This window comes from Cyphomyrmex costatus, unplaced genomic scaffold (assembly GCF_001594065.2).
Source record: "Cyphomyrmex costatus isolate MS0001 unplaced genomic scaffold, Ccosl1.0 scaffold75, whole genome shotgun sequence".
Taxonomy (NCBI): Eukaryota; Metazoa; Arthropoda; class Insecta; order Hymenoptera; family Formicidae; genus Cyphomyrmex; species Cyphomyrmex costatus.
Genome location: NW_017280322.1, coordinates 646,977 through 668,073, shown reverse-complemented (window position 1 = coordinate 668,073; position 21,097 = coordinate 646,977). Strand labels below are relative to the sequence as shown.

Here is a 21,097-nt window from a genome sequence, read left to right as displayed (position 1 = left end):
AGAGTAACAAAAAATTTCGGATTTATAAAATATATTGGATTCAAACAAGATTAACATTTAAATTATGATTAGCTGTGTAAGTTATCTTTTGCATACTTCTTCGTATAAATGCGATCACGATTGTAAGTAGCAAAATACATTGTGTGTTCGCTAAAATATGAATCTTCCTTTCTTAATAATATTGGACAATAAAGAATTTTACAAATTAATGCAAATCTCTGCATTGTATTGTTCTTCTACTAGATAATACACCGTTCTAAAGTTGCTCATATGATATAATCTCCAATCGATGCATGAGGTCTCTGTGAAGTTAGCACCTCAACTTTAAAAATCGGAAATTTTAATAACAGTACTGCTTGCACCCGCAATAGTTCTAGAGTTCCTGATAGGTTTCATCAATAGTACTGTTGATTTAGGCCAAAAATTTTAAAAAATAAAAATATGCGGTGCTAACTTCGCGTGGCACCGCAAGATTTGAAAAAGCCGATTTTTATGACGGAATCTCACAGTACTCGAAGAGTACTACAGTTCCTGATCGATTATAACAATAGTACCGGCCATTAAATATTTTTAAATAAATTTTTAAAAAAAGAGCTCGCACCTCAACTTTCAAAAAAATTATTCTTTTTGCGTCATTTTGTAGTACTCTTCAAGTACTACAGTTCCTGATCGGTTTTAGTGACACTACCCACCTTTTTAATATGTTTAAATAATTTTTTAAGTTTTCCGTTGGCACCGCACGTCAAGAGTAAAGTGCCCCTAAACGGCCAGTACTGGCCGACTTTTCGACTTTTTCCGACAGTACTACAATAGTTCCGAAGAAATATGCAGGTTTCGACGCGAGTACTGGCTGTTTAGAAGCATTATACTCTTGACGTGCGGTGCCAACGGAAAAATTAAAAAATTATTTAAACGTATTAAACGAGGAGTACTCGGGTCGACACCTGCATATTTCTTCAGAACTATTGTAGTATTGCCAGAAACAGTCGAAAAGTTGGCCAGTACTGACTGTTTGGAGGCACTTTACTCTTGACGTGCGGTGCCAGCGGAAAACTTAAAAAATTATTTAAACATATTAAACGAGGAGTACTCGGGTCGACACCTGCATATTTCTTCGGAACTATTGTAGTACTGTCGGAAAAAGTCGAAAAGTCGGCCAGTACTGGCCGTTTAGGGGCACTTTACTCTTGACGTGCGGTGCCAGCGGAAAACTTAAAAAATTATTTAAACATATTAAAAAGGTGGGTAGTGTCACTAAAACCGATCAGGAACTGTAGTACTCTTCGAGTACTACAAAATGGCGCAAAAAAATAATTTTTTTGAAAGTTGAGGTGCGAACTTTTTTTTAAAAAATTTATTTAAAAATATTTAATGGCCGGTACTATTGTTATAATCGATCAGGAACTGTAGTATTCTTCGAGTACTGTGAGATTCCGTCATAAAAATCGGCTTTTTCAAATCTTGCGGTGCCACGCGAAGTTAGCACCGCATATTTTTATTTTTAAAAATTTTTGGTCTAAATCAATAGTACTATTGATGAAACCTATCAGGAACTCTAGAACTATTGCGGGTGCAAGCAGTACTGTTATTAAAATTTCCGATTTTTAAAGTTGAGGTGCTAACTTCACAGAGACTGCATGCAAAATACGCCAATAGTTTTGATGCGAATTTACTCTGTAATGTGCAAATGGATATGTTTATATTATGTTCTAACTTTTGATTAATGTGCTATCGTAATATTCGCGAGAACATTTGTATTGAATTTGCGCTTATGTTATGCCACATAATTTTTATCCGTTCTATGAAATTCATTCGTTCGTTCTGAAGAACTTACAGTGATACTTTTCTTTATTTCGAATAAAATATGAAAAGTATTGATATTACAATATATTTTTTCTAAATAAAAATTTTTTGACACACACACACACACACACACACAAAATTTATATAGATAATTTAAATATTAATGCAACTTATATAATTTGAATGTTATATCGTGTTAAAATTTGGTTATTAATTTAGTAATAATTAAATATATAAAAACGATAGTCTAGCTGATTTAAATTATGAGAGAAGTTTAACGATTTACAAACAGTCCATTGAGTCTTAATTTTATCAGAAGCTAAATGGTACCTATAGAGATATTCTAGTTATTTTATTTCATTTGTACATCTATTTATATTACTATCAATTTTGTGCATATTGTCACAAATGTTGTTACACTTACCTGCAACCCTCGCCTCCTTGCACGCCTCGTACATGTCTTGTTTGATATCCGGGTTGTCGTCCGCGATAGTTTCGCCGACGGTCACGAATCTCTCGACTGCCAAATTTACCGCCTGGCCGACCCTGGCAACCGCTCGCAAACTCCGGTCCGAGCATAGCGGTCGTTCTCTATGTGAGATTAACGTGGAAATCTGTAAAGATATTGCATTTTGATGAGTGCACAAAATTTAGTCGAAAAGATTTAGGTATATGAAATTTCATTTTATAATTTTGATATAATTGACAAAAAAATGTTTTAGGTATTTATTAAATATTATTAGTGTAATAACAAATATCAAGCTTGCAAGCTTTTTATACACACACATATATACATATATATATATACATATGTATATAATTTATTGCTTCAAAATATTTATAAAATAAAATAAGATGTGTTGAACATATATTTGAATAAATATCAAATCAAACTTTCACGTAAGTAATCGATGCATTTTTGCTGGAAAACTCAGTCAGTTGAAATCAGACATGATACCGGTTTTATAAATAGATTTTAAGAGATAGTTAGATATTTGTGTTATATTTATCGAAGAGTTTAATTAAGAAACTCAGATAAAATTTCTTTCGAGACATAGTCTAAATTCTGACATTTTCGATACTTTGATACATATACACATGTGAATTTTGGTTTCTCTTATTGCGATTGCATTTCGACAAGCAGGATTTAGCTCAAGCAAAAACCGTTAACGAAATATTTAATTATCACTTTCCAGCACTTGGTCGCGTTTTAAATAATTGTAAATAATAATGCAAAATGCATGGAATGGCGTACATCGCTATCTGTTAGATTAAGTTTTGGTATGCGAATGGTAGCATGGCAATCTTTTGTAAAAAAAACAGAATACTGTATGTCGTATGTATATAATAATAGATATCAAGGTTACATAATAATTTGAGCTGTTATCATTATGAAATGTGTTTTGTTACTGTGATATACAACGCGTGTAATATTTATGCAAGATCGTCATCGAGCAGATGAGCCGTCCCGTACGTATATATATCGTTTATGCTAACATGATCACGATAAGTGTTATAAGAAAATAAAGTTCATATTCATTAAAATATTTAAGTGGGCCAAGAATATAAAAGAAAATAAAAGTAAAGTGGATAATTATTATGCATCAACATTCATATATTATTATTTTGCAGAGTACCTGTTCGTTATATTATCTTTCTAATTGTAAGAGATAGATCCCGCATAGAATGCAAAAACGGTCAAGTGTTTGTAGGCAGTTGTATCTACAGACTAGTATATCTCGCTCCCTTGTTTTAATTAACATCGTCGTCTTGTCTAACCCAGAGCGATTTCAAAATAACCAGCACGTTCGTCCGCATACCGGTAACGCATATTCCACATTTGTTTCAGTCGTATATGACTAGCGACCGCGGTAACGTGCTGCTTGCGTTGCGCGTGGAATTACGGCGCGGAGAGACTTCGTAAAACTGTAATACTATATGTATACGTAACGCGTTCCGAGCATTCGCGAACCGTAGCGGCGGCTACACAGCATTTTCCACACAATTAGACGATGCATTTGTACGTCGCTCCTTTCAGAGATGTCGGACGAAGGAGGGAAAAGGAATACGGGAGCACTATGACGTGGAGCAAAGGGACGAACTCGCGGACTATTGTTTTGAGAGATGAATGCGTGCACTGTGCAGACGTGTATACACACACATACGTACATAGTCATACGCACGTAAACGACTCCATTCATCTCGATTCGATCGTCTTATGTAAATGAGAGATGTCTGTGACGACACAGCTCTTCGTTGCATGTAATTGCATGCATGCACGGGAATGTGAATGGCTATGCGGGGGACAAAATTATATATTTTGACGTTTTATTATCTGACGCACCTAATATTATGACGTCGCAATTCTGTAATATTATAATATCGACTATAATAATATCGATTTGACGCTAGCTAGCCTAATTTTCTTTTGCAATTATAAGAAGCAATTATAATATAAATGAAACAGCAAATTTTATTGGTAGCATCCATAAATTGCATAGTTTAACAAAGAAGAACCCATCTATATGAAAAATTAATAGATGTTTTTTTTCAATTAAAAATACGGGCCTAATATTGCAACAGAGCATATTGTTTAAAAAAAAATGCACAATTACGTTTCATTCGACCGTTGTGATAGCATTTATCCGAAACCTATAGAAATTTCTTTAGCGACACACACACATTTCAATGATTCCATTGTATAATTCATACAAAATATAAATATTAAATCAAATTTAAAAAAAATATCGTGTTTTTAAAGTACGCATTGTATTACAAAATTAGATTCTTGTTTAGAAATTTATTATATATATGTATATATAATAAGTCTCTGAACAAGTCAGTATCGTTCTTATAAGTATATAATACTATGGAATTGCAGACGGAAAATATGTACTTACAGAATATCTTACTTTTACCGCATTATATTTTAATGACGTTTGTCGTTAGCAGGAACTTTGTCGTTAGTTACGATGGCTGCCGTTCGCAAGTGTCTCGTGCAAAGTTCAATATAACTTTGCATAATTTCCGTCGACCGGAACTCCATTTTTCACGATGAAATTCCAACGGGTTTCCTCGAGCGACGCATGAGTAACCGACGAATAATTGAAATAGCTATCCTCTCTTTCATAGGAAAATCGATCATTTTGCATGAAATTTTTCGAAAGTTTATGAATTTGTGTATGTGTGTCGACACGCGGGGTATTCCATTTTTCATAAAAATTAAATTTTCGCAACTGAGACAATCTCTTTTTTCATCTCTCGCTCGCCGCAGTGGTATTAACAATAATAAGAACGAAGTCCCTGCAGCGCGATCGTTGGCGATATCGATCTGAGTGCTATCGACGATACCGTTAATCGCTTTCACGTGCGAAATTCATCTCTCAGCTTACGTGTGGCTATTCGCGGAATTTTCGATATCGTCGGTGAATATTTAGCTCGTGAGATATCATCAATCAATTCCGATGTCGCATCGCGGTAGCGAAACGGTTTCCTGACGTATCATCCTCCATGACACTGTAGCGAAAGCTCGGACCTGTAACTTATGTTCCGCAACGGGAGCGGCTCATGAATTTATCGCTCTAATACGCGACGACCATACGTGACATTATGACGTGTGGAAATAACTTATCTTGTAACCGTGGTCTCGTACATAATCGGGACGTTATTAACGCATAATCGCGTGCCGTTCTATTCACGGAAAATTCGATTAGGAATATTAACATCATTGTTAGTCATAATACACTACAAAGAAATAACGATATCTGTGTGTATTTTAACCCGAATACATATTTTATTGCTATTGCAAATTATGAAAAATGATTCCATAATCTACATTACTTTTTCTTGTTATATTGTATTTTGTACTCTTTTAAACGTTTCTATAGTATGTGTATACATATATATTAAATATCGATATCCTGCCTCGATGTAGAAATTTTATTCATGCATGATAATCCGATAAATAACACTAAACAATTCCCACGTGTTCATTAACACTGCAGTATGACGTATAACCGGAGTTGTATAATTATTCATAAACGACTGGCATATTATGCTTGGCATTGCACATTTTTAATTCAAATGACTGTTAAACGCAACAATGCAAGATTATATCAACGTCGAGGATAGATAATTGTGTCAATTGCATAATTTATATTTCTAAACTTAAAAACATGTCTATTTTATTATAAATTTTATTTGTCAATATATATACTATATATAGAACTATCAGATATGATATGTTTAATAAATCATAGGTTGATTTCTTCTAATTTTTTTTTAATTTTCTATTCTGAAATCATATCAATTTTTTGAAATACATTTTTTGAATTAGGTTTACCGAAATAAATTCAAGTACTGTTATTGCGTCAGACATACTTATTAATAATTTATATGTTTGGAAAAAGCTTCAATTTATTTATAATCATACTTGGTGCATTGTCTGTTTGGTATTATAGAAGTGAATATGTTGAAGAGAGTGGATAGATTTTCGTTTGTGATCGATTCTTTTTCACTTTGTTATCTTTCATTTGTGAAATGGATATTGAAGCTTTGCGAATACGAACACACACACGGTAATGCAACGACGAATAGATCTCTACCTGCTGTGACTTGAGCAGATGGTGACATTATACTTCTTTTAGCAGGGATGAGCATCTCTATGTAAGTCATCAAAAAATTTAAATAATTAATTCGGAAACGTTGCCGAACGAAATTTTTCGCGATTAAATTATATTTAAAACTTAATACAGTACTTGATTTTTTAAAAAAATTCGTCAATTCGAAATTAATTCATTACTGTATAATAAAAAAAATTACAATAGCATCGAAGCAATTAATAATATTCGCGAGTTTCTTTCTTCGCTTAAAAAATATTTGACGATCCGTAAAAAATGTCTGATTCAAATGAATGCGCCATACCTATAAAAGAGAAAGAGAAAGAGCTTCTCACGGATAAATTTAATTAAAGTGCTCACAAAGAGCGGGAATCGCGAATGAGATTCGACGAGTAGATTTGACTGATCTTAAGTATAGTTTTATAAATTCTCTTTTTACTTTTCCTTTACGAAGTCTCCTGAAAAGAAGAAGATCAGCGGCTGTGTTAATTAAGGGATTTAATTCTCCCGTTATCTGGGTGCTCGAATTGAAATTTTGTTATTTCGTTTCAATTATTTTTTTACATTTTTCTTTATACTTTTGACTATTTTTCTTTTTTCTTCTGTTTAGAAAAGAGAACGGTATATACCTATGCGATTACTTAGTTGCGGCGTAGTTACTAGGTCTCTCCGCACCTTTATAAAAGATGCATGAGCTTTCAAGTCGTCTTTCTTTGAATTTTTTCATTTCGCCATTTCTTTTCTGGCTCGTATTGTCCTGTATGGCATGATCTTCGTTTTTTATTTATTTAGGATAGCTTGAACTCTTTCTTCGATTAGTTTCCTTTTTGTGTAATCTGACATTGTTATGTGACATTTTTTAGTCTTGTGTAAGTTGGTGCACGTTTATTTACAAATACGTCGATTTTAAATAAGTTTTACTTTTTTAAAAGAGATATTGCCTCAATCTATCGAATTGACGATAAATGGGGATATAATTGCGTTGACGTCGCATTATCTGCAGTACAAACAGATATATCAAAGGAAAACGAGTTAATTTTTCTTTTCCAAGTTGCTGCACAAGCACACTTTGTTAGGAATTTTAGAAACAATAGTTCTGTTCATGTTGCTTGCACTTTTTGCATTCAGTACCTTCATTTTCTCTCCTATTAACGCTCTAATATATGTATATATTTATCTCGCTTTAAGTGTAAAAATTTTTGGAAATTTCAAGCATCGCGAACAGACCTTGCGGCATTAATATAAGTGATAATATCGTTAAAATGGTCGACAACGTATGTAGGACGTATTTTCTTCTTCCAAAAATCTCGATTCACTGTCGAACAAGCACCAAACGGAATGATAGAGGAAGGTATGTGACGTTTCTCAACCAGTCACGATAAGTTCGATCCAATTTTCCATCATGACAGAAGAGAGATATTACATCGATAGAATGAAGAAATCCGGGGCATTGAAGAGTATATAAATGAAAACTCTGCTTTGATTCGTGCAGAGTGCAAAGATTGAAGAAGAAGAAATAAATATCCTAAGTTACACGAGATCATCTGATTCAGCTCTGTTGAAGCAGAGAAATTTTGGTATCATCGAACAAAAGTTAGGAAACTGATGAAAACGAGTTATCGGACCAATTTGTTTCACGATGCGAGCTAGAACGATCCGCTAATTGATCCACCAAGTATGCGCGTAATATCAAGTCACGAACAAAGGACCGCGCAAATTTGGAGAATTTAGTTACAGTTGTCCAATTCTACTATAGTTGGCCATTCTACTATAGTCTATTTCCATTTCAAAAGTAACACCGCAACGTACGTATCAAGGATTGTCGAACTGTGAGATGAAGATCAATCTGTGAACACGTATCAACTACACGGAAATTAAAAATCAGCTATCGAAATATCTCTGCAAAATTTGATATATTATAGATTGTTGCAGAGTTAATATAATCAAATTTTAAAATATATCTAATTCAGTGTATTTTTCGATTAATTGCGTTTGTTATATTTTTTAAAGAGCGTTTTAAACAGTTGTTTTATCTTTTCGTTTGTCTTCAATATGAAACTTAGGAATTTTACTTAAATAAGTATATTAATATTTGTCACTAATATCTCTTTTAATATTTGCAATCTCTTGTAATTTCACGAAGGAACATTTACTTATGGAACGCGCGCTTTTCGCAGTAACACTTATATCTATAGCTAATCATGACAAAAGCATTAGCTGCATTGACACGCAGTTTATATTATCTCGTTGAGCGAACTCGGTGAGTTTTGCTATAGAAAATTTACATGTGTGTCATAACGTGACGCATTAAATCGACCAGTGAGCGCTGTAGCGGACATACTTCGTTTCGTACATATTTTCAAATGTTATACATATGGATGACTTTTTTTTACCAGTTTTTTAAACGATATACGTTAATTAAATTCGAATTAATATCCGTTCAAATAAATTATACAAATTAAACTTAATAAACCTCCCAGGTCAAGACAAGTTGAGCTATACTAGTTGTTAGATATATATATATCTATATAAATCAATTTATTATAATAATAACACTGGTATACGGAAAGTTTCGACTTTACAAAGTCCTCAACAGCCGCAACCAAATTGTCACCACTTTTTAAAAATTAATTTAGTATATTGCGAAGAATATCACATAAATATGGCGTTTCGTCCCAGTGTTATTATTATAATAAATTTATATATATATCTAATAACTAGTATAGCTCAACTTGTCTTGATCTGGGAGATTTATTAAGTTTAATTGATATACGTTAATTTATTTGAAAATTGATTTGATAATTTGTTCCTTCTAAACATTATTGCAAAAATTGATATCCTGTTTTTCATCTGTTTTAATCTTCGAAATTGAAGAATACTCTTTATATCTTAAAGTTACAGTTTAAGAATGTATAAATATATTCTCTAAAGCTAGGTTATATTTCTGTATGATTTTCTCTCACAACTGAACATATTAATTTTATGAAAGTCCTCTTCATACTGTCTCGATTAATGACGTTGTCGTATAAATAAAGATAAAACAGGCCCTAGGTTACGGTAATTCGTTTATTCGTGATTGGATTCCAAGTGATTCCATAGATATGCCACGAGATTCTTTTGCTCCCTTGAAACTGTTATTGAAGGCTATTCGATTAAACAGTATTTTTATGCTATATTCATTATATGATGTTCGCTCCAGAAAAAGCAAACTCGTATCGGTTTTTCTAAATTCATCTTGTCTTTTACAAACTAGTAAACTGGATAATTACCATTTTTACTGTAACTATTTTAAACTATTAAATATTTCTTGTTGGTTTGAATCTCTGATAGTAAGTGAAAAATGGTTTCACTAATTTTAATTGTAAAAAAATGTTCATATTTTCTAATGAAAAAAAAGTTCTACTTGCTGAGTATCCTAGTAATTACATATATTGAATATCTTTGCTTGAAAATAATCTTTTTCAAAATTCTGTAATTAATTTGAATTAATTTCTTGCGTTTATTGAAGATGTCTTGCCAGTATATCAATTGATACAGACGATTTCCAGATACTGATTTTAAATGAGCACATCAAATTAAACAAGGTGCAACGGATTTGTGGCAAGTGGCAGAAATTCGTTTTGCAAATGACATGCTTTTAATAGTTGAAAATTACTCAGGATCGCAAACTTTGTTATGATAAAAGAACGAACTTCTCGTCCGCCGTTTTACTGTCGTGCGAATGGCGCATAAATCTTCCTTCTCGTAACTTGTTTCCGATGGACTACGCAAGTGTAATGCAAACCGGATTTCCATTAGGAGAAAAATAGAATGCATAGTTAATTACGTATATTACATATAAGTTTCATGTAATGTTACAATTTAAACATTATAGTAAAAACACGCTAAATTCGTAAATAAATATTATCGCTAAATCTCATGAATACGAACTTGTAACATCGTAATCATCATAAAAAGATTAGGCTGACACGTGCAGAGTGTGAGCTTGACACAAGTGTTAATAGGTAGACTTGCGTGACTTTAAATTATAAAGCACGTAGATGAGCTTTCTGGATAAGTCACACACGGTTTTATTTCCGATACTTTACAACTTTCTTAACACTCATATCAGTAACGCAACGCGTATTTTCAAGCACATATATAATTAATGTGACGATTCGGGAAGTGTAATTGTGATTATTTAAATTAATTTGTATAAAATATATAAAAATAATTTTATACATTTCAATACATTATTATACCTTCATTACAATGATTTATTACAAAACGGTGTAACTTTTATTAATAATATATATCAATTGTATTAAATATATTAAATTGTTAAAAAGACGATACACGTTTGTTCTTTGTTATAATATATCACTTTATTAATTACATTTTCACCGTCACATTAACCCTTTTAATATATAATATTGCTGTAATCCTTGGAATATGTACATATAATTTATAAAGTCATTGATTGTCAGAAGATTTTGCTGACATTCGATTTTGTTAAAACTTTGTTTCAAGCTTTAATGGATATTTCTCGATTTTACCTACAAATTCAGCTAAAAATTTTTGTTATGGGGAGGGGGGTTCTCGTTTATACTATATAATTGAATCATGCTGGAAGAGTATAATTTCCTTCGGGACTTCTCCCTAACTGAAAGAGTTCAAGAGTTTGATAGCGTTTCGTACGTATATGTACAACAAAATTGGAAGCAAAAGTGTTTCCGTTGCAAAAAATTCTTATTTAAAATAATACTGCTGGAAAACGAAATAACTGATTATCGAGAGATGTTTCTAAACAAATATTTGGAAATGTATTATACCGATAAATCTTTTTTTGAATGAAGAATGTAACTTCTTACAGAAAACTTATAGTTGCAATAGATTATACAAACCGCAAAAAATCTACAGCTCGAAGTTATTATCGCAAATTGTTGCACGTGTAAATAGATACGAGAATTGGGAATGGTTTCTAGGAATTTACGAGAATGTTATTTCGCGTCAATTTGGCATCCAATTTTCTTTCGACGTTTCTTGCGCTCGTCTGACTTCCGCCCACCCATTTCAATTTAGATTTCGCAAAGCTCAATTACACTTGTTACCGAAGTAGGTGCAATTTTAATCGCACGAACTCTTCTTCGATTCAACGCATACAAGGTATATTTTATGTATATTTTATGTAGGAGATAAAATGCGCTTGCTGTAAATATCGGTAGCCTCGAGGAAAATCGATTACAACGCGAATATCCATCTCATCGCAAGCACTTTGAGATAGAACGATTTACTCTTTCCATATGGAGAAGTCTATCAAGAGATTTATGGTGGAAATTTCACATATGGACTTTATCTTCTAGACATATGTAATTTTGTGTTAAAGTTTAGTTTATGCTAGATTTTTGTGAGATTTTCCCAGAATAACTTTTAAAGCAATCACGGTTAATTTGACACTGATTAATGACCTTTATCTCTCGTTCATAAAGGTCCTCTACCCCTTAAGTAATATTTATCAAATTATTTACTATAATTCATACTTCGAGAGAATAGAGGTCATGTTCAAATAACACTTTTAATGGAAGATTTTTTAAACAAGAAGTTTTTTATGAAAAAGTAAAACGCATGTTTTGAACACGTACATTTTCAGAAATGAGATTTAAAAAAATATTTTTTAATTAATTTAGAATTTTTATTACTGATAACTGATATAAAGACAAACTAAAACGTTGCTGAATTATTTCATAACAGAAATTTCCTTTGCTATATCTATGGATTCACTGAACAAATGAAAACGTAGAATACAATTTATTCATTTATAAAATTTGTATTTCCCTGCACATTGCATTATCACTACAAAAGGAAATATAATTCTTTATTATCTCATTATTTTTGTGTAATTTCCTTTTATAGAAAAACAAAAAGAATATTTAAATATAAGTTCAACCTTTGCAGGCAATTATCTTTCTCAGAGTGATATCTCATAAGAATCTACATATATGCGCATGAAAATATAAATGTGTATTAGCATATAAATTTTCTCAACTTAATTCAGGATGGTTTAAATACAATTTTTGTTCATTTTTAAGATTCAACGTAATATTAAACGTAATTAAAATAAATCTATCTTACATTCTATTAATAATCATATTTTAATTATTTCAATCATACACTTGTCTATCAACATCCTAAATATTTAATCTTTGTCATTTTATTTCTTTGAATTAAAATTTGTATAATCAAATATTTTACGAATTATTTTCAAAGATAATTACTTTACAATCTTAAGAATAATAAATTTTCATGTTTTAAATAAATTAAGAAATGCATACAAATGTAAATTACACTTCTATATTTCTTTGGTTCAAAGCTCTTTTCTAACACAATCTCTTCCACAATGGAACAAAGAGTTCCAAATCAGCTTTAAGTTATATGCCGACACGCTAAAAAGTAACCCTCTTGACGAAGCTTTATAATGTTTTCCTTGGATTCTAAGAAAGCTTGATATTTTTTTAAAACTTTTCCGAGTTTCCTCTACATATTTCGAAAAGATATCTAAATTTTTTAAATAACCAAATTTATTCTGGAATTAAATTATGTAATTTATTGTATTTTAATATTAAAGAGCCTCTTATATATTTTTCATTCTTGCAAATGTAAAGAGTTTTAAAAAGGTTTATACGTTAAAATGGATTTTAGGCAATAATTTAAGTAGGTTTAAGGGAAAGGTGATAGTAGTCTATTTTAGAAGTCGGTATATACATTATGCACAATAAACTTACGCTTTCATACACTTGTATTATATGTTACGTAAGCTGGGAATAAAGTGGACTTTAAATGTCAAGTACAATGTTTGAAACGTGGAATAAGAATAATTGATGTATACACACACATGAACTAAAGAATACGTATTTATTAAATGCAACATTCGTATAACTTGATTTAATAAAATATGATATGCCAGTAATTTAAATAATAATTAAACGTCGACGAGTAAAAATTTCTTTTTTTGATGGAGTTGATATGTGTTGAAACTTTTGATAATTTCGGTAAGTCAGTAGGTCATTATATTGCAAGAACATACCTGCCGTTCACCAGCCATGCCACCCTCGTACATGCTTCCTCGTCGATAATACACCGCCGGCATACAAAATTTCAACGATACGGAACCACCGGAACCCCCGTCTCTAGTCTTAGCGCACTATAATGTCGCAATATAATTTTTAATTTATTTTTAATTATATTATATATCTTCTACTCTTAAGGTCGTTTATTATTATATTTGTCACGATTGTTCTGTCGGTTATATCTTCGTCAGCTTTTTGCTCCTCTCCTTAGCCATCAACTTTTCGTTCCGGCTTTTCGTATGATCAAAATATACTATGAATTGTCAACGTCATTAAGATATGTATGCTCTTCTCTTATATGTATAGAAATATTATTTTTCTCTCTTTTTCGCCTTGGTGCAGGTGATCTCGTGTTCGTTAACAAGTGATATTTTGGAACTCTTCGAGAATTCCGCCGTTCCTTAAATCGCTTTCTTGTGCGGCGCGTGACGGTGGCAACAAAAATAGACGCGCGTGCGACGGTCAAGTATGTGCAATATGTACGTATTTATTATATATATATATATATATATTTATATATCTGTAGGAAGATCACTGGTTGTTTAGGCTGCTACTACAGGTCCAGAACTTGTCTCCAGACAAGTGAGGTCGTCGTGTCGAGCCAAGCTTGCTAGCTTGCAAGTTCGTCGTCACCCTCTCGACGAGGTACATGACCCGTTGCGACGGTAAAGTGGATTGTTGTTGATCCTCGCGTCTCTTCTCGTAATCTTTCTTTGTTAGGCTCTGGTTTCGTCTTTTCGTTGAAACGATCGTTGACGCGCTGTTTCGACGCTATGGGGTTCGTCTCTCGAAGACGCCTTCTTCGGCGTCTGCTTGGAGTCTCGAGAGTTTACTTGTTGGAATAGAGCTCCGAGAGCCGGCGTATTCCAATAATCGTTATCCTCGTTCGTGTATTTGCGCGCCGGATCGATCTTTCTCGCGAAGGTGTATCTGCGAGAAGAAGTGAAGAATCTTCGGATCGGCGATCGTTTAGGCTGCACGAGGAATCTGCTCCCACGCGAATCGGTGCGCGTGATTGACGGTCAACGATGACGACGACCGCTCGTTGTCAAGGGTGCACGACTCGCTGCTGTCTCGCGTGCGCGCGTACACAGTGTGGGCGGACGACATGTGAGCCGCGCTTATGTGCGTATGCATCTGTACGCGCTTTTTGGTGCTCTTTCTTTCACGTTGCTTTCTAGCATGCACTTTAACACGTATCTATGTATTTGCGCGCATATCGTTGATTGCGCGATTGTTGATACGACATGTGTGTGTGTGTGGGTGTGTTGGGTGTGTGGGTATGTGCGTGTTGTGTTGCGTATGTGTATGTTGATAAGATATGTGTTTTTTTAGGAAAAATAGATATGTGTGTGTGTGTCATCCACTGGTACGTGTGCGCACACTTAGGCACACGTGTCCGTACGCGAGTACGCGATGCCGTTTCGCAAGGGTGAGTGGTTGAACCGTAAGAGGAGCATATATGTATTTATACGTGAGGGCGAATGACGTACGTAAGGGGTGTACGTACGCGTGTGTATGTGTGCGCGCGAGAACGACGGAGCGCGTGTCGGCTTCGAGAAACAGGTACTGGTCTGCCGAGTGCCTAGGGGAAGACTGGACTCGGAAGCAGCGACTCGCGGTGGCAGGATCCACGGGGAACGACGAGTGCGGCTGTGTGAATCGGTCTCACTCTCGCACTAGTATTCCCACCCTGAATCCGCTTGTTACCTCTCGCTCCCGCTCTCGCTCTCGCTCTTGGTCTACGTGAACGAACGAACGGCTGCCGGGCACAGGCGCGCTGCTGCCTCTCTCCACCGACCGAGAATCAATACGTCGGCAGCCCCGTACTTTCGCCCGCGAAATCTCAATTTTTGCACTCGACATCCAGCCGAGTCGTCTTATTTTTGACCTCAGTCATCCCCGAATTAGTGCGACACGCTCCTCTAACCTCATGCGTAAACGGCAGCTGAGAATGACTTAGGGATAGTTTTTTTGCGGCTCGTTAGACCTTGTTTTTGCATGCTCCGTGATGCATCGTCCAGGAGAATGCTTCCTTTTTGCTCCTCTTTAGCTACTTAAAAAGCGCGGGAGATCCTTGTTCCTAACGTGAGTTCGATAGGAATCGAGATGGTAATTTTTTATATCAACATGAATTTTCATTATAAAAGTTTGACCTACAGAGAGAATAATGAAAGAGGAAGAAAGAGAATAAGTATAATTTATAGCGAATAAATTGTTCATATCTCTAATTGTTGATGAGATGTGTTTAAATGTTTATTATACAAAATGGCTTTATTAATTTTTAATGTCTAATACAAAATTCACATTGTTGCCACATATATATATATATATGTTATCATTATTATTCATTATTAATTTATTGAATATAATCTTAATAAAATTGATATTATTAATATCAATAAATATAACATGCATACAGAGCATTTTATTTTAAGCAATCAATGCTGCTTTTTATAGGTCTCCGTAGATTACCATTAACACGTATAGAGATATTGTAATTACGTATTTAGTGAATTTCCACTACTACGAAATGTTGGAGATGTGGTTTTAGCGTTAAAGTTCGCGCCGAGCGAATTAAAATTTCTAGCTTCGCATATTCATGTTGCATGCATGCCTTTCAATGTAGCTTTTCGATTTTTACGTTAGTTTTAACACATATGTTCTTCTACTATCGTCGACCGTGAAGCAGTTTGTTAGAGCGTTATAATAAGATTGATTTCAAGTTACTTCGTTAATTAGATAATCCTGTTATAATTAATGTCTTGTCCAGGGCTCTCATCTCGATTCAACAGTGTAACATGATTACGAATAACAGAACTATCATCATTGAGTATATGAAATTTTTTAAATTAATACGTGACATATATTGAGTGTTTCACAGAAGGGTGAGAATTTCGATGGCGTAATTATTATTAGAGTGGAAAATGTGAATAACCATCAAATGTAGTTTATAGGCATAATAATAATTTTATGTACTTGTGGTTAATGAGAAAGTCGTTTATGAAGAACGCTTGGCATTATCAATAATAAAATAAATTATTTATTCTTTTAAATAATCCCTGATACGAAGACACCAGGAACGAAATGTCACGCATGAGAAATATGTATTATCTAGGAGAGGAGGGATGAGATGAAAAGAGATGAGGAAGAGAATTGGATAGTATAAGACAAAAAGAGAGGGTAACTGGGTAAGATTTAGGTAACTAAGATTTAGGGTAACGGAATGACTGAACGGAGGAACATTGCACAACGTAATCATCATATATGTGTGTGTGTGTGTGTGTAATGTTTGCGAAAGGCTCACAATTCAAAAAATTATCTTTATCGAGCGGTTCTGCGAAAAAAGAAATTTTTGAAAAAAAATCCGGAGCGCAATAAAGATTATTATTTTAAGCTAAGAAAAGTGAAGAGAGAGAGAAAATTTTGTCCGAGAGATACTGCTTCTGAATTTCAAAGTTCTAGTAAGATACATACATATGTATTTCCACATGACATCGATAGAGTATCCATGTATGCGATGACATACAGTTAGAAGTACATAGGTACTCAAGTAATATATATATTCTCTCGCCCTTCTGAGTAGTAAAGGATTTCTATCTCGCATGAGATGTTCGGCCATGATGCGTCGTCAATATGGAATTCGTGACAGTTGAGCAACGAATACTCGCAGTGATTACAAACAATTGCTAAACATATTAGATAGTAGCTGAAAATACCATTTAAATATAGGTATATGAAAAAATGGAACGCATACAAAATTATTTTATGTCGTTACGTATTGTAGTAGGTATAATGACACAGTATTATTATTTATGTATACTATACTCCATATAAGTGAGATGGATGCTGTGCCTAATATCTTTTTTTGAGAGAAATGTACGTATCAATGTGACGACGCAAGAAATACGAGATATGCTTGAGTGTAAAGATAAAAGCAGCAAATTACAATGTAGAGGTAGAGGTAAAGCGCGCGCGCGCCATGGAAAGGTGCTTTTTTTTTTAATGATACACGCGAGAGTGGAAATTTCTATAGAAAGTAGGGATCGCGTCCTGAAATTATAATGCTCGGGATGTACATTTTAAACAATTTCCTTTTACCGATATTATCGAGATGCGGCGAGATGAAATGGAATAGATAAGATTGCACGGTTAGATGATTAACGTAATATTTATGATACTGTACCGCGAGGTAGGTTGCAGCGAATGCACATCTTATATCCATCCGCCGCAAATGGCTTTCAAAGTTTTTCACGTTTTCGATATCTAGGAACTATCTAATACCGTAATATACCGTCATATACCGCGAAAACTGAATGAAGAATTTCATATAGCAGGCTTAATGCTCGTATTCGAACGATTTTTCCTCGAATATCTGAAATCGATACTCTTCGAAGTACTCCGGTGATATGTAGACCTTCGTTGTAGATTTCGGTAAATTAGCGTTCTTAGACGCTTACTTGCTTCTCCCTCGAGTTATTCTAAGTTTCATTTAAAGGTTTTCTATCGTCCTGACATAAAGTGCCAGGTTCTTGAGAACGAAGTTCGCAGTCTTTGGAAAGTCGCGCGAGCACTTTTGAGTCTTTTGTTCTCACGACAAATGTTGTTCAAAGTTGGCGATAAAAAACACATAGTACAAATAAAAGCGAAAGGAAGGTGCATTTCTTCTTTAGAGAAGTGATAAAATTACGAAAGACATTGTAAATTATTAACAATTGTAAGTAAATTGAATTTCTGAAATATAAATCGGTATTGTGATTTCATAGGAATCATTAACAATCATAATTCGCTAAATTCATTTGTTCTTTGCGTATTCTTAATTTATTGTTGATTATATAAAGTGTGTTTATTCTTGATAAGTTACTTAGATTAATTGACATAGAACTATATATAGCTATATTTTATAATATCTCATTACATTATGATATATAACCAATACATGATAAAATAATGCTATCGAAGAACAACGCAGTCTTCACATATTTCGTTCCTGATTTTTAATAAATTGCCGTTTGGCGATATTCCAAACTGGATAGATTCCAGATTACGAATTGGTTTTACGAGTTGGTTTTAAGAAAAACTTTCGATATGATACATATGTAGAAATTTTATTCAATTTCAAGCGCTGATATCTGTGAATCCTGAAATTTACTAAACTTATCTTAAGACCATGATAAAGCCAGTCCTTTTCATCTTGCATTGATCTGGAAGACTTTGCTTCGTTCGTTGAATGGGTTTCATTTTTACGGATCTTCCATCTCCATATCAAATTCAGTAGATATTTTACAGAGATTCATAAAAAAAAAACCTGGAACCGTAACAGATTAGTCAGCGAATGAAAAATTTTGTGAAAAAATTCGAGATAATAGATCTAAATTTATCTTGGATTTCAATATATATATATAGAGATAATGAACAAACAATTTAAATTATTTCTTTGAAATTCCGAAAAAATTGTGTGTGTGTATGGTGTGTAGGGGGAAGTGCGCGCGCGCGCGGGTAGCACATTTGAAATACATTGCGTTGTTGTAACTAGAATATTATTCTTTTATTTTACATATTAACGTTAACTAGATTAGGATTTTTATGGAATTTTTACGACAAAACAAAAAGTTGCACATAAATGTTGGAATCTATTCGTGTTACTCTAAGCTTCGCGTTGATAAGTTAGTATAAAGGATATATATCTTTATTTATTGAGTTCTTTTACTCACTACAAGCATGTCAAATGCGGTATGTATTTTATGTGCCGAAGGGAAACATAACCCGCAACAGTTACGATCGAAGGCGCCATTTTATGTCTTCGCATACGAATATATAGTTATTCAGAATATTAATGGAATGCCTCAGATGCTGTTTCCTCGAATAATATGCAATAACAAATTCAAATAAAATTTGCAATTTCATTCCCTAAGAAAGCACAAATTCGTGAAAGGATTAAGGAAGTTTAATTTTTTGCGCATCTGTATTTGTTTGTACAAGTCCATGAAGTTATTGTAAGTTTTAAATGAAAATGATTATAGCGATGAAAAAGCATCTAAACAGATTTCCGATTATTATCGGAATGAAGCTCTAATGTATACTTAAAGCTAAATTTAGATCAAGTAAACAAGCGTGAACAAGTGTGAATGAACAATTTGTTTCATTGAATGTAAATAGTATTGTGAGTTCAGAGCTATAGATGTACCGATTTACATTTATTGAAGCAAATTATTTATTCATGTTTGCGCTTGTCTATTGATTTGAATCCGGCTTAATGTGTGCAAAAATATATTTATTACAGAGACTTGAGTACTTGTAAATAATTATATTTCATAGTCACGCTTAACCATTTGTAAAAATAACAAATTGTTTCTTTTTAATATATGTGGACATCGTCGTGTAAAAGAAACTTTTTAAACATCATGCTTAGCCGATTGTATAAAGCCTCTACGGAAAAACAAACAGATAACAATACAATGTAGATACTTGCAAACTCGAAGAATAATGTTGCTCTCTAGTGTTCTGCTCTATCATCACATATAGAACAATCAGTCGTTCACATCGCTAGTTATCTATGTATAATTAATCTAAATGTAACACATCACATTTAAGTAGCCGCAGGTACTTTCGACACTGCCTATTAAAGACTTACCATCGATGAGCCCATTATACTTATGAAACTCAATTTCGTTTCTTCCGTCGAAGACGTGCCTAAAACATACATTCCCGTTCAGTGAGAAACATCAATCTCGCCCGGCCGGCCGCGCGCACACTATATATGTATATGCTCTTTAATCGCGGGCTAATTGTAAGTTCGAAACTTAGGAGCAATTTGTTGAAACGTTTGCGACAACATCTAGAGACATTCGAGGATATCCTAAAGGAAAAGAGGACACGTTCTCGAAAACCAGAACGTCTAGTCACCCCTGTATTTTGCGGGAACGCGAATAACATTTTTTTCCTCCGAGAAGAAGCTCGCTGTCATTATTGTGATTATCGAGAGCGATCATACGCACTATTTCGCGTAGGCGAATATCGATTCGCGAGTATGATCTACCGCTTGGATATTATTCGGCCTTTCGTCTCATGACATATTATATCGGGTGGGCGTCGAGACCTGAATACCAAATGGTATGCTTCCATAACGCGCCAGAAACGAAACTAACCAACATAACTGCGCGGATAAAAGCTATCGGAAAAACGTGCGAGAGGCCTTGCCTCGCCTCACTTTCTTTGTCGACACGACCCACTTTGAGCCGAGTCCGGCATTTTTCTTGTTTGACATTTGCAATCGACGCATCATCCACGGGCAGACTTTGTCACGTTCACCGTCAAGTGCGATTCGCTTTTGTTGCACGTGGTTGGTACGCGCTGAAAGTCATAGGTCGATGAATTGACTCACTTTTTTAGATATAGGCTAAACGATGACAACTCGAGAGTAAAGTCGTGGTAACGGCGGCAGTGACGGAAGCGATACTTATTATTGATGACTTTGCGGCTGACACGTAATATCAATGCTTTATAATCAATCTATCAAATAATTGTTGTTCTATCTTTAACATAAATTTCTTAGTACAGCCTACGCAT

At 33.9% G+C, this 21,097-nt stretch overlaps 1 protein-coding gene across 1 annotated transcript in view; it reads right to left on the bottom strand.

Annotated features, from left to right (window-relative positions):
- alpha-Catr (alpha-catenin related) overlaps positions 1-21,097 on the bottom strand; it is a 42,974-nt gene that overhangs the window by 14,191 nt on the left and 7,686 nt on the right. The window contains exon 2 of the mRNA XM_018548794.1: positions 2,228-2,417. Within this exon, the coding sequence (XP_018404296.1) occupies positions 2,228-2,417 (190 nt within the window). The remainder of the gene's footprint in view (positions 1-2,227; positions 2,418-21,097) is intronic.